Source organism: Thermobia domestica, chromosome 9 (assembly GCF_964235325.1).
Source record: "Thermobia domestica chromosome 9, izTheDome1.hap1.1, whole genome shotgun sequence".
In the NCBI taxonomy this organism is placed as follows: domain Eukaryota; kingdom Metazoa; phylum Arthropoda; class Insecta; order Zygentoma; family Lepismatidae; genus Thermobia; species Thermobia domestica.
In genome coordinates this window covers 204,703,473-204,718,007 of record NC_137462.1, presented here as the reverse complement: position 1 = coordinate 204,718,007, position 14,535 = coordinate 204,703,473, and the positions used below count along the sequence as shown (strand labels likewise).

At 38.7% G+C, this 14,535-nt stretch overlaps 1 protein-coding gene across 4 annotated transcripts in view; it reads left to right on the top strand.

The window, feature by feature from the left end:
* THADA (Thyroid adenoma-associated protein homolog) overlaps nt 1-14,535 on the top strand; it is a 130,992-nt gene that overhangs the window by 84,990 nt on the left and 31,467 nt on the right. For all 4 annotated transcript variants that reach the window (XR_014126826.1, XM_081725780.1, XM_081725779.1 and 1 more), the window contains 2 exons: nt 3,609-3,893; nt 6,773-6,964. Coding sequence is in view for 3 of the 4 variants with exons in the window: in XM_081725780.1 (XP_081581906.1) it covers nt 3,609-3,893; nt 6,773-6,964 (477 nt within the window). In the remaining variant the exon portion in view is untranslated. The remainder of the gene's footprint in view (nt 1-3,608; nt 3,894-6,772; nt 6,965-14,535) is intronic.

The following is a 14,535-nucleotide window of genomic DNA, read 5'->3' as shown; positions in this document are numbered from 1 at the left end:
GTTGTGGTACTACAGGGGTGTAGCCCAGCAGGTTTATCTAGAGGGGGGTGTCGTTTCTGAGGGGGGAGCTATAATGTACAAAGCCCAAAAACAGTGTTACAGCTAGAAATTTTGAGGCCTGAAAAAAACGGAAAATTTTGGTTTCGTCCGAAAAACTAAAAACGCTGTTTTTTAAAAGCTTTTTTCTCCATTAACATTATGTACTAGGTAGTTTTTATTATGCTTAACCAAGAACTACTGATCCGGACCAAACGTTATACCTTTGTGCAAAACTATTTGAATTTAATCCCTTGTACACAGAACCTATCTACATAAGACTGATTTTCCAGCTCAAATGGTAGAGTGTTGTCTTCGCATTTGGGAAGTCATGGATTCGATTCCCGCTGCCAACTATCCTGACGGGTTTTCCAGGGTTTTCCTCAGTCCCACCAGGCAAATGCCGGGATGTTACCTACTAAACAGGCCCTGACCGATACCTTCCCAAATTATTTCCATTGTTATTGTTGTTGTTAGATATCCAGCATAAAATGGCCTCTGAGCTGTATCTGGTGATTATTAATGAAAAAATTTAAAAAAAACAAACAAAAAATCACTCAATTTCTTTAAGATTTCCTGACAAAAAATATTTATTTATTATTCGTGACTAAAAACACCATAATTATTTTATTAACAGCTATATCTCACTTCCTGTTTCACACCAAGTGGAAAAAAAAAGCAAATGAAATCCAAACTGAAAAACTGAATAAAAAAATTTTTCACCATATTTTCCATCTGATAAAAAATGTGTTTTTTAAAAACACTTGACAGCATATAAAAATATAATGTACTTACAAATCAGTTTAGCGCCATTGTTTTGTAGCAGTATTTATAGTACCTTGTTAAAATGTTTGTCTTCAAACTGACAAATATAAATCACAGTAGATTGTGTAATTTGCTGTTAAAAAAAAATCGAAGTCCATTTGTTTATGTAGTTTATATTGACACAAATCTAAAGAAGAATCACACACACAAAATATTATAAATGGTGTATAATAATATAGTTCCATTATCGAAACCTTTTCAATTCAATTTGGACATGATCCGCACAGGAGCACTAGATCAATCGGTTGTAGCATACGTGGTAGCAAGGTTGTACATTTGGTTATTCCTTACACGGAAGAGGTAAGAAAGCACATTCGATAGGTAAAAGAATTTACCGTAAATTATTAATTATTGTAAACTTAGTTAGTTTTAAATGTCTGAAGCGAGGTAGTCTTGCGATGTTTTAAAAGCTGGTCATTTACTGAATCATTTTTTTGGGGACTAGCCCTGATGGGTTCCCCGTGGCTACATCCCTGTGGTACCGCGATGAACTTTCATTTTTGTCGGATCAGGAAGAAACACAGAAGCACCCTATAAGCGAGAGAGAGAGAGAGAGAGAGAGAGAGAGAGAGAGAGAGAGAGAAATCATTATTCCAACTACGTTTTCACACTTATTCCTGTGTACTGACATGTAGATCTTGCCATTCAACTCTTCCTGGTCCTCCACATTTCTCTAACTACTAGTAAGTCGGACAGCATGTTGGTACGTGTGTGGGCAAAAAATTCTTCCAACATGTATGATGAAACAAATCTTTCATGCATGTTGGTCATGCAAGTGTGTACGTGTATGGGCCGCTTTAGATATCAAATGAAAGGATAAGTCACGAGGATTCAAAATATATTTTATAAGTATTTTATTACATACAACAACGGAAATAAAATAATAAATTCTTTATTCAATAAATAAGTTAACTCATTGTTCGTCTGTAATGGAAACGTACAAGGAGTCCAATTTTGAAATGAAATAAAATGAAATCTTTTGAGTTTTACGTCCCACTCTTAGCCGGCTAGGCGAAAGGAGACGGTGATGATGAGAAATGAATGAAATGGTGGAATGAATAACGTGGGAGGAAACGGGAGAACCCCGATTAAACCCCACGCACACGGTGTTTGTCCACCACAAAGTTCACTTGGTGCGAGACACCAGAGGTGAACGCTCTACCACTGAGCTACCGCAGCCGCTCAAGAGCTCAATTTTGAATGGAAGTGGTGAGTACAACTGCACATGTTTCCAGATCTGATGATTAACTCCTTTGTGGCTATATGATTCGCGTACGCGTCATCGGGCGAGAGACCCGCGGTCGATTTCCGGAGGGAGTTCATGTAGTTCGGAAAGCTCGTTAGGCTGTAGGCGCATTTAGTCATAGAGCCTTGCTGTTGAAAGGGACGATAAACTTTAATCCATCATCCAACCATAGATCTGCTAGTAGGGCCACTAAGTCATCATGTAATAGCGGCTCTGAATCCCAACATATTAATAAGTTTTAGTTGTAATTTACACTGGTAGAAGAAATTTAACGTTCTGCTCTTCTTACTCCTGGCGCGTGTCTATGTTTACATAGTAGTTCGAAGATTCAGGACAGCAATGGCGTACTCAAGGAGGTTTCGGGTTTTTAACTATTCTTGAGCAAGCAGAAATAAACAATTACGATGTTGAGATACTTATACACACACTTGAAATTAGAAGAACTTCAAAGGTTGAAACCCTTTCTCTTCAGAACTCCAGCGTACCCCACTGCAAATGAGAGAAAATGGTTCCTGATTCTCCTATCACAAGCCCATGCCATTTCATTTTAAACTCATTGTCCCCCCCCCTTCTGTTTTTTCTTCATTTCTTAGCACAAAATTACATACAACATTTTTTGTTTAATTAGTTGGCAACATTTCTGCACTGCAGTCTGTATTGTTTACAAAGGGTGCAAAGCTTCGTGAAAATCAGGTTAACATGAGTGGTTGTACCTTTGCGTCCATATGAAGTATCGTATACGAGTCGTACTGATAGCAGAGTTTGAACCTGCGACCATGGACACAAAAAGAAATCACGAGAAATTCTTAATACCTACTGAGTTTCCCGAAGTTTATATATATATATATATATATATATATATATATATATATATATATATATATATATATATATATATAACGATGAATAAAACTAATGTGAATTCAATAGTATATATACCACAACTAAGAGAAAAATACGTTCGTTTTAAATAACACTGAAATTTTCTAGTTTTTTATTTGTAATTCTTTTCAGTCAGTTGTTTATAATAATCTCTTGACCTCGAAAAACGATTAAAATTTTAGTATTGTAAGTTGTATATTTGTCTCCAAAAATTGTGTATCATCTTAAAGGTACTTTGCATATTAGGAAGTGGATGGTTAAACTTAAACCATTCTTTAATAAAGTGGTTAAAGTTTAATGCTTCTTTTCACTACCGAGATTATATGAGGTTGGATCTACTTTTTTAAAGGGGGATCCAAAACTACTTTTCGAATGTGTACCCGAGGCAAGCTCCGCACCGTATTCGAATACAGGACTCCCGAATGCGTATGGGCTCCTTGTGCATGTGGGGTGAAAATAACTTAGATTTTAAAAATTAGTTCCTGTTAAGTATTAAAATTGTGGCATAGTTAATGCTTGTTTTCTCTTTTAATTTAGTTCAATATTCAAGTAATGTTAGTGTAATGACTGCTGTCGTATTGTTATTGATATATATATTTCGAAAACACTTTATTTTCAGGAAAGAAATTCAGCGTCACTTCTTTTTAGTAGTCTTATAAACAGAATATTTGGAGTGAAACGCTCGAGAGACGAATTGTCAAAGAAGAATCGAATGACAGGCAGAATATTTTTCCTTCGATATCCATCGTTATTTGAATTTCTGTTAAATGAACTGAAAAGGGTGTCTCAAACAACTGCGTCCACAAAAAGCGTATTTGATCTTCATGTAAGTTTATATCCTGTGTTATTAATACTAGGCAGACTATATCCGTCATCTTTGGAGGGAACAGACTCAAATTTACAGGTAAGCTTGAACTCATTGTAAAAGTATGCAGTATATGTAAAATATAGTTAATATATGTAAAATGTACTAAGAGACATTAGTATATACTCACATTTTGTATTATATTTGTTTTGTACTATAAGGGTTGTGTACTATGAAATGTCATTTCCTGGAAACTTGAAGGTTAAGCATCTCTGGGTGAACATACGTGCACCCATCAAATTGAGCAGACTAGAGATACAGTTAGTAGAGCTTCTTAGCGATAGACAGTGATATTCCCACCCGTGCAAGTAGTGGTCGTCAGAGACAGTTATGAACATCATCTTCAACTGTGATGTGCGGACTGTGTTATTCTAGGAGTGAAAATCGAAACACGAAATCAGCTTAGTGATGACGAATATATACACAGTGTTTAAGTCTGGAACCATCAACATATATACAGTTCAGGGCTGGTTCAAAAAGTTCTGTATTTGTGATACCAATTTTTAAAATGATGATCGGGAACAACCATCAGTACATATGAAAAAAGACATTTTAGCGGCTGAAGTGGAAATGAATCTAGTCGAATGGTGCGACAGTGTGTTGCAAAGATGAATGTTTCACTAAAAGCTATTTCAACAATCTGAAGTCAATAAGAAAGGCAAAAAAATGGATCATATGTACGCGTCAACTTGGTGAACAGGCAAACCACAGCAACTGGAAGTATGTTCGTCCCTCAGTTTAAGTAACAAGATGGATCCCCTGATGCATCGTATTGTGACGTATGATAAGAAATGGATTGTGGATATGTGACATATGACAATTCCAGCAGGTCAAAACAAAGGTTGGATACCAGAGAGCCATCTCGCAAGAAGACTAAATCCTATAGTCACTGTTTGCTGGACTTCCGCTGATGTACCGTAATCAACTATGACTTTCCGGAACCTGATCAAATCGTCAGAGTACAGATATACAATACAGAAAGCACTCGAATGTTACACCCACAGCAGCCCTCATTGGTCAACAGAAAGAGACTATTCATCTAATATGTTAATATTTGTCCACATGACAAGATAAACTGTCGCACTCCTCCATAAATGGGGAGTGGTGCAAGAAATCTTCCTACATCCACCATGTAGTCCTTATCTCAGCCCTACGGACTACCACCTGTTTCGGGTACTACAGACACATCTTGTGCAAAATGTTACAACAATGCAGACGCTTATAAAAATGGCTTCACATCTTTTATTACTTCCAGATCTCAAGGCTTTTTTCCTAAGGGTATAGAGGAAATAGTCACTTACTGGGAGATTTGTATTTCTGTCATGGGTGATCACTTCGATTAAATGCATGCTTTAGTAACAAACCTACTGTTGTTTTATTTCTCATCCCTAAAAACGACATTTCGTGCACAACCCAATAATAGAGAGTCCAAAAATGAATGGGAGTGATTTCTGTGATGATATTTTCAGCTTAATAGCCCATATGCGAGCTGTTAGCTTTCTGAGAGACTGAGTGGTGTTTAAATATCTTCATCAGAAACTTTTTACGCTTCTTGTTTATATATATGTTTATATAAACAGATGACAGATAATTATATAAACAGACAGACAGATAATAACAGATGACAATTTTTGTTTATATAAACATATACATATGTTTATATATATACAAACAAGAAGCGTAAAAAGTTTCTGATGAAGATATTTAAACACCACTCAGTCTCTCAGAAAGCTAACAGTTCGCATATGGGCTATTAAGCTAAAATATCATCACAGAAATCACTCCCATTCATTTTGGACTCTTTATTAATGGGTTGTGCACTACGAAATGTCGTTTTTAGAGATGAAAAATGAAATGCATATTTAATGTCTATATAGCTTTGGCTGCATGAATGCTTAATATTGATTTTTATCGTGCCACTGAGATGACATTTACACTATGGAAAAATTCGGAAGAAGCGTATTTAACGGATATTGGGGAAACTGATTGTCAATCTCATATTTAACTGGTATTTCAGTTGTAAAGGCGTTTTCCTCCGTGTAGCTTTCTTCTGTAAACTACGATTCTCGAACCACCACAAAACGTAGTGATTTTTACAGATCTTATATATTGGTAAATCTTACATATTTCATAAATTGGACATTTTACATAATGATTTGAGTATCACAAGTTAACCGAATAATGTTTTAGAAAGTTGTTTGTTTATAGTAAATCTTATATTTATTAGAGGGTGAAAAACCAGTATGTTGTGAATTTTTTAATTTCTAGTTCTTATTTCTCATACGGGTACGATCATGTTGTTTAATAATACCACATATCAGGGTTTAATTCGTTAGGTAGCGCAGTGGAAAACACTAACTGTATAAACTGTTTACGGATATCTTTCTTTAACATGAGTTATAAAGCAGTCATGCATAGAAAGATACTTACGAGGATGTATATCGGCAAGAGAGAATATAGCACTGAAACTAGGATTAACGAACACATTGAGGAAACTTCAAAATAACAGATGACAATAACTTAGACTTCCCTAAATATTTTAACACAATAAACAACGATCTTACAGAAGTCAAGATCCTGCTCTCTTCAAAGTTAACACAGGCGAAAGAGTTTTTAAATAAGTTTTTATTAAAAGAAGAATTTTTTTTTTTTTTTTGGCATTGGAAATTTAGATAAAATGTTAATACCTTTATTAAAAACTACAATTTACACAATAAAAATAATAAAAGTAACCACTCCAGTTGGACATTGAATATCGCAAATATCGCAAAGCCATCTCTATCGTGGAGGTGTAAACTCACCGCTTACCTGAAATTTTCTACCTTTGACATAGATTATATATGTATATGAATCGAGAATTAAGTAAATATTGAATTTTTCTAAGCTAGTCTCAATATTGATATTTTTCTTTCTTTCAGTTGTGCCTCTATCTCCCATACTTACAACAGTGCCTTGGAAGTCCCGTATATAAAACTCGAGTTCTGGTGGCGAGAGCAATCATAGCTTTCGTACCGCCGAACCAATATTGCTCATATCTTACAAGTATATTTGATGAATTGGCTTCAGAAAACAGTGCTACCCACAACAGGATTCACGGGCTTCTACTGAATGTATGTTAATTATTTGTTTTATTCATTCTTCTTTTTTCATACAAGTAATTCTTTGTAATTTCGTGTAGGCGCACAGCATATTTTCCTATTATATTTTTGTTTTCCTATAAAAAATAAAATAGTATTTTTGAGTTTGTCTCACAATTATATATAGGTCAAAGGAGTTTTGTTGAGAACTGAATAAGAATAATGAAACTAAAGTTGAAATGACAGTAGAGAACACCCATGCCTAGAGTACATGCATGTTATTATGTCTTCGGATTTTCATTCTTATATTTAATTAAATTTGTGCTTCTAAAAGATATAATATCCATATATACTCTGAGCATGTTTGTAAGAAAATATTAGTAGGAACAAGATTACTCTTTCCACTTCTCATATATTTGATGGGAAACAGTGTATAAAAGATAATATTTTCTGGTTTTTAAATTTGAAATATTCAAGATTACGGAAAATAGTCAGAAATGTGCACAGAAATTACTAACTTTCTTTATGTTCCCGTGTGGGTGATGTTTTTAACATTGATATTTCGGATACTTAAATCATGTGTCCATTATCAAGATCATGAAGAGCCTACAGTTTAGTAGACTAGTGACTTTGCTCACCGTTTTAAAATGGCTGAACTAGAGTCAAAGCTCAACATAAAATGGCACTTATTTATTAACTATTATGAATATAAAATGAACTTAGTGTTAAAAAGGTTAGTGGATAATGTCAAAAAGTCCAGGATATTTTTCTTTTCTTTGTCATGATACATCCTTTTTTAAGAAGTCGAAAAGATTATTTGCGTTCCACTAAGAGGTTAAGAAGGAATTTACCTCTCTCGCACCCACAATGTGAAATTACAGTCATAGACTTGTCGTGACTGATTCCGAATGTAAATCCCATATATTAAATGTGAAGATGTAATAGAAAGCGAACGTGAGTGGGATAGTAAAACATATCATTTATTTTCTCACCACTATCAAAAACTTTATAGAAGAAATGCAATTTATAAAAGATAACAATAAATTGTATTAGAAAATAAAGGTAATCTTTCTTTCATTCGAGACAGCAATGCGGCCAACAGGCGGTGATAACATATGATATTGGCTTATGTTATCACCGCCTGGTGGCCGCATTGCTGTCTCGAATGAAAGAAAGATTACCTTTATTTTCTAATACAATTTATTGTTATCTTTTATAAATTGCATTTCTTCTATAAAGTTTTTGATAGTGGTGAGAAAATAAATGATATGTTTTACTATCCCACTCACGTTCGCTTTCTATTACATGTCACGTACCCGCCAGGAAGGACAAACAAAAATCTGTTTCTTTGTTATCTCTAAGCATTAAAAACAGTTCACGATATGGAAATGACTGAAAACGACGGAAACCAGTATGCAACCGAATAAAACCTGACCCCGCATGCTAACACCCAACCTTCAAATAAATGACTATTAAAGTGTTTTAGTAACTAGATAAAACGAAAAAACAAAGATAAAATTCCAAATAAAAAAGGTGGGTGGGAGCAACGGGGGCATCTCACACTCACTCTCACTCTCATCGCCGTTCTTCGCAGTGAATCTTCTCGACAAAGTGATTGAAGAGCTGACCTTCCTGGAGTATGGGACTGAAACCTGCAGTGTAAGTCAGTTTCTTTCCTCTCTCTGATTTATGAGCTGTGGATTTGGGTAGCAAAGTCGGTATCCCGTAAGGGGATAAGATACCTTATTATAATCCACTGTACTATCTGTAATACAACAGCCAATAAACCAGTTACCGTTAAAATTAAAATCATTCCTTTCAATAGATGAAATTAACAAGTCAGAAATTTTCCTAATTGTCTCTCTAGAGCTTCGAATCCGATAAATTTTAAAGGATCGAAACATAGTTTCCCGGCGTAAACTAGATCCTAATTCACAGCTCATACTCACCATAGCAATATCATAATTTTTTCCTATATATTTCTTTTTTAATAGTCTGGTTTGTTTTCATGCTTCTTTTTACGTTGTACTATGCCTAACCATCGCCGCTCAAATTTAACTCACCGTTTAAATCTCACCCCTCCGCCACCTACTGGCTCTACTTCATCCTCCCCACCCATCTCAGCCCCCCTTCCCATTTCTTCCACGCCCCAAAACTCCAACCCTTTCATAGAGCTTCTTCATGGCTAAGCGGTTAGCGTACGCACCTTTGGCGTGGGGGACCCTGGGTTCGATTCTCGGCAGGAGCTCATGTGGTTCGGATTCCACGTTAATCAGTAGGTCCACGTCTCATATAGCCTCGCTGCTGAAAGGGACGCTAAACTAAAATCAACTCAACTCAACTCCAACCCTTTCATGATGCAATCCGTTCCACTTGAAATTTTTTCTGCAGCCCCCCATGAAAAAGTTGATCTGTTCTTAACTAATTTTGAACGTCTAGCTGCCATTAATAATTGGTCTGACCAGAAGAAAGCCTCTATCTTTGTTCTTTGTTTAGCTGGCCCACCGTTGTACTAGTACGAAACAAACTCATCTTCTCTGTCTTCTCTGTCATGGTCTGACCTCAAAAAACAATTCCTTCAGCACTTCGGCCCGCAGAGAGTACCTCTTTCGGCTATTGAGGTATATCGTTCACGAGTTCAACAACCCGATGAACCTCTAACACATTATATTTATGAAAAGAAGTACCTTGCTGATAAAGCTATACCGAATCAGCCCTTTAACGATTTCCTCGCCGATACTATCACCGGCATGCTGCCTCAATTCATAATTGAATTCTCACAGCACACCATTACAGATTTTGTTGCACTTGTTAAGGCCGCTACGCTCCGAGAACGCGCTGATCATCTGGCGAAAAAACGCCTCGCGCAACTTTCGCCTCCCCTAGCATTCTCCCCACCTACGCCATCCTATACAGTCTCACCTTCCCCTAATGAAGAATTATTGAACGATTTGGCTACTAAACTTGAAAACCTTCAACTCCAGGTTCATACTCACATTAATTCCCACTCCGCCTCCTCCCCATCACCCGTAGTCGCTTTCGCCCAACCTCCCACCGTGTCACGCTCTCCGCGTTCTACCTCCTCCACACCGAACCGCAGTCGCGATTCTTCCTTTGACTCTCACGACCGCCGTGACCCCTCCCCGCACAATTCCCGTCAAAGTAACGCTTTCCGTAAATCTAGACGCGATCGAATCCCGACCCAACCTTGCTCTCACCGCTGCCCCTCCTGTACCCAAGCTCCACGATCTCCTCCACATCACCCCCCAGACTCAACTTGTAAATGTCAGTCCACTTTAACCTGTCCCTCACACCCTACCTCCAACACTACACCCCCACACACAACTAATCCTCAACGCAATCATCAACCCCGTGCTTCTAAACGCCCTTTCCAAAGGCAAACCCATCACCGCGCAGTTTCCTTCCAAAATCCTTTTATCCCTCCTTTCCCATTCAACCCATACAGTTCTTATTCCTACACCCCAGTCGCCCATCCCGGATTCCTTTTTCCAGCCTCGCTCCCCGCGCTCCCTAATGCTCAACCTCCATCTGATCCAAAAAACTCCTAACTCCCGCGGGGCGTTGTAGTTCTAACCCCGTGGCACTACCTAGCCCTCAGGTTCTCAACCTACCCATTATCTATCACCGTGAACTAGCTTTTATATCAGGTTCCAACTACGGACGAACTTATAAATTTTGTCTCGACACCGGAGCTGAGACTTCCCTCTTTCCTGTTGACAAATTGCCTACGGCAGCTAAACGGTTTTCTTTAGATACTACACTCAATGGTATCTCCCACCACCCAGTTCATTTGACGGAAGCTGTTTCTCTAAAAATTTTCTTGGCCGATAAACAATACACACTACTTTTTAGACTAATACCAATTAAAGGCTTTCCAATTATACTTGGAAATGATTTCTTACGAGCTCATAACGCCATCATAGATTACTCGAATAGCACGCTAACAATATCCCACCATGGCTGTAAACCGCGCACCCAACAAAGCAGCCTCTTTCAGGCGACACTTTCACCTGCTCTAGTACAACGTTTTGCAAGGCAGCCACAGTACACTTTTGTTGCAGCCCGAACCTGCACAATACCTCCCCGGTCAGCCACCCTTATCCCCTTGCACTTTCCTTTCCGTGCACCACATTCTTCATACCGCCTCCATACCCCTATCAATTCATCCCTTAAGGGCTGTTTTACTGTGCACACCGCAGTAAACGGGGAACACCCTCTCTTCCCGGTAGTAAATTTAGCTCCTTATCCCAAGACGCTGACGAAAGGCACTCCTTTAGTTATCGGGTCCGTACTAGCGGACACAGACTCTTCCTTTAATGTTAATACGGTCAGGCAGTTGTACACTCCTACGGAGGCAGACGCACGCCGCAACGTACAAAAGAGACTTATGGACATTGGTCATTTAATCGACATTTCTAAATTTAAGATTAATCCACATCTCACTCCTGAACAGCAAACAAAATTAAAAGGTGTACTAGCACAACATGCAACTGTTTTTAATTGGGACAAAGATGATTTTACACAGCTCACATCATTTGAGGCGTCCCTTAACATCATTGACAATTCCCCACATCAGGAACCCCAATTTACCGTGCCTCACCGTCTCCGACCACAAGTTCGAACAGAGATTTTACGTCTTCTAAAACAAGGCGTCTTAGAGCCTAGTGAGTCTGATTATCGTAATAATATTTTAGCAGTCCTTAAACCTCACTCTAAAACTGAGATACGCCTCTGTTTGGATCTACGTAGCCTCAATCGGAAATGCCTTCCTCTTTCCGAGCCTATTCAACCAGTGGCGGATATTATAGATAAACTTTCGGAAGCGAAATTCTTCATTAAGTTAGATTTGACCCAGGGCTATTTTCAGGTCCCACTGAGTAAAGATGACCGCCCTAGTACTGCATTCAGTGTGCGCGATATTGAATTACCACATACTCATCTCCAGCTTCGAGTCCTTCCTCAAGGTCATGTCAATAGCGCCATTACTCTGCAACGTATTTTGCGCTCCATTTTCCAGGACGTTTATCCTGCAAACGTGTGTTTGTACTTAGATGACCTTTTTATACACTCACCTACTTTTGACACTTTTACAAGCCTTCACAGCAGTCCTTCAGACTGCCGAAAGACATTCTCTCCTCTTTAACCTACAAAAATCGACTTTTGGAGACACTACAGTGAAGTGCCTTGGTTTTCAAATTACAGATGGTACTGTAACTCCAGACCCGGAAAAGCTGGCCGCTCTCTCACAAATCGAGCGCCCCACCACTCTGAAGGGCCTCCGCAGCTGGTTAGCAGCCGTTAATTTCTACCGCAATTTTTTCCCACACATCTCTTTGAGGTTAGCACCTCTTTACAATGCTTTAAAAGGAAAACCTAAAAAAATAATTTGGACTCCAGAAATGGATGCGGCTTTTATCGACATGAAAACGGTTATGACTACACGCCCGGTTTTAGGAATCTTTTCCACCAAGGACACCACTCACATTGTTATGACAGATAGCTCACAGGTAGGCGTTGGTGCCACCTTGTTTCAGAAACGGAATGATTCCGACACTTTGCAACCTATACATTACGTCAGCTCGCGACACCCCCCGAGAGTTCACCCCCTCCCTATCTATCAACAGGAATTATTTGCTGTCTTCTATGCCTTTAAGAAGTTTCATAAGTACCTCATCGGAAGCCATTTCATTCTACTAACGGATTCGAAAGCCCTGACGGCTATTCAGCAAACAGCACAAATGTCGCCAAAGATTATTCGCTGGAGTGAATACATTAACAGTTTCAGTTTTACCGTACGCCATATTAGGTCAAGCTCTAACCCCGTGAGCGATCTTTTAAGTCGCAATCCACTTCCGGTGACACAAGACACAATTGATCTTTCCAATGAGGAATCACATAAGTATCACCTTTTAGCCTTGGACGATACCCTGGATCTTCCCAAACTACAACGGGAAGATAAATTCTTTGGGAAAATTATCGAAGTCCTACATTCACAAAATAGTACCCATCCCTCCTATCACCGCTGGAATAAGGAATATTGTTTCCAAAATCATGTCCCTTACCGCCGTCTCTTTTCTACAACCACACCCCGACTTTTGCTTTGTGTACCTCTTTCTCTCCGCGATACCATATTCACCGAAATTCATAAGAACAGCCTAACCCACCCGGGATATCAAAAATGTTACCTTCTCCTACGTTCTAAGTACTTCATACCCAATTTAAAATCATGGCTGCATTCAAAGATTAACGGGTGCCTCGATTGTGCTTTGTTCAAACGTTCCTATACACACAATTACGATCACACCCAGAGGCTACCTGCGGCTGCTACGGTGTTTTCTACATTTTCAGTGGATCTTTGTGGCAAATTAATTCCTTCAGAACCAGATGGATACACCTATTTCTATTGTGCAACTGATCATGCCAGTAGCTTTGTCATTACTTGTCCCGTTAAATCCCCAACTAGTGACGCGTTTATAGATTTCCTCCTAAATCACATCATCACACCTTTCTCCTGCCCCGAGCACTTATATCTTGATCGCCAAACAAGCCACACCAGCGAAAGGACCAAGCAATTTTTGAAATCACTTGGGATCAAAGTTACGTACGTTCTCCCGAATCAACATAAAACATTAGGCCACGCCGAAGTTCGAATTCAAAATCTACAGACCGCACTTAAATTTCTAACGAGGGACCAACATAAACAATGACCCTCTCATCTTGCACGCCGCCACTTCCTCCATCAACAAGACACCACTCACAGCTTTGGGCGTGAGTCCATTCCAGATTCTTTACGGCGTCGAATCACGATTTATCGTGGACCAACTAACCCAAACCTTTTCTCCTCGCCCAGACAATGCCGATAGGTTAACCTCTCTCTCTTTGAGCTCCGAGACTTAGTTGAATTCAAAAGACAGTTAATCTTCTCGGACCTCAAGGCTAAAAATGATTCTCGTCACCCACCAACGACCTTTCTTCCCGGATGCAAAGTAATGGTGAAAAATCTCTATACCAAAAAGAACGAATGTTCCACCTTTGCACAAGAGTTTTCCGGCCCTTTCACTATTTCGGCCAAATTAGACGAAAACTCCTTTCTGGTTCACATGAATGGGAAAGACACTCCTGTTGCAAAAAACAGGCTTAAATTATTCATACCGGACACTCCAACCAACGGGAAATTTCAAACTAAATACCGGCGTTTCCTTCAGACATCTCATTCATCGTAGCGCTTCACGCAAAGATCTGACTTCGTCTCCCGATCATTGCAGTATGTTTTCGTTCCAACGCTCATTGCAGTGTCCCTTTACATACTACTCATCACGTTTCTGTTAAGCAAATATCACGGTTACATACTAGACGGCTTACTAACATCGTTTTGGCTGATAGGTTTAACCTCTTCTTGATCCATCACTTCCAAATTAATCTTATATTTCGTGTGTAAACGTATTAATCACTTCATACTTTTGAGGTTTACAGGATTCCGGTGAACATTACACTGAAATCAGGTACTACTAGTGTTGGAAAATTTCATGAAAAGTTCAAACTTAAAGAGTTAGCGCGAAAGTTCGTTGAAAGTTCGGCTCTTT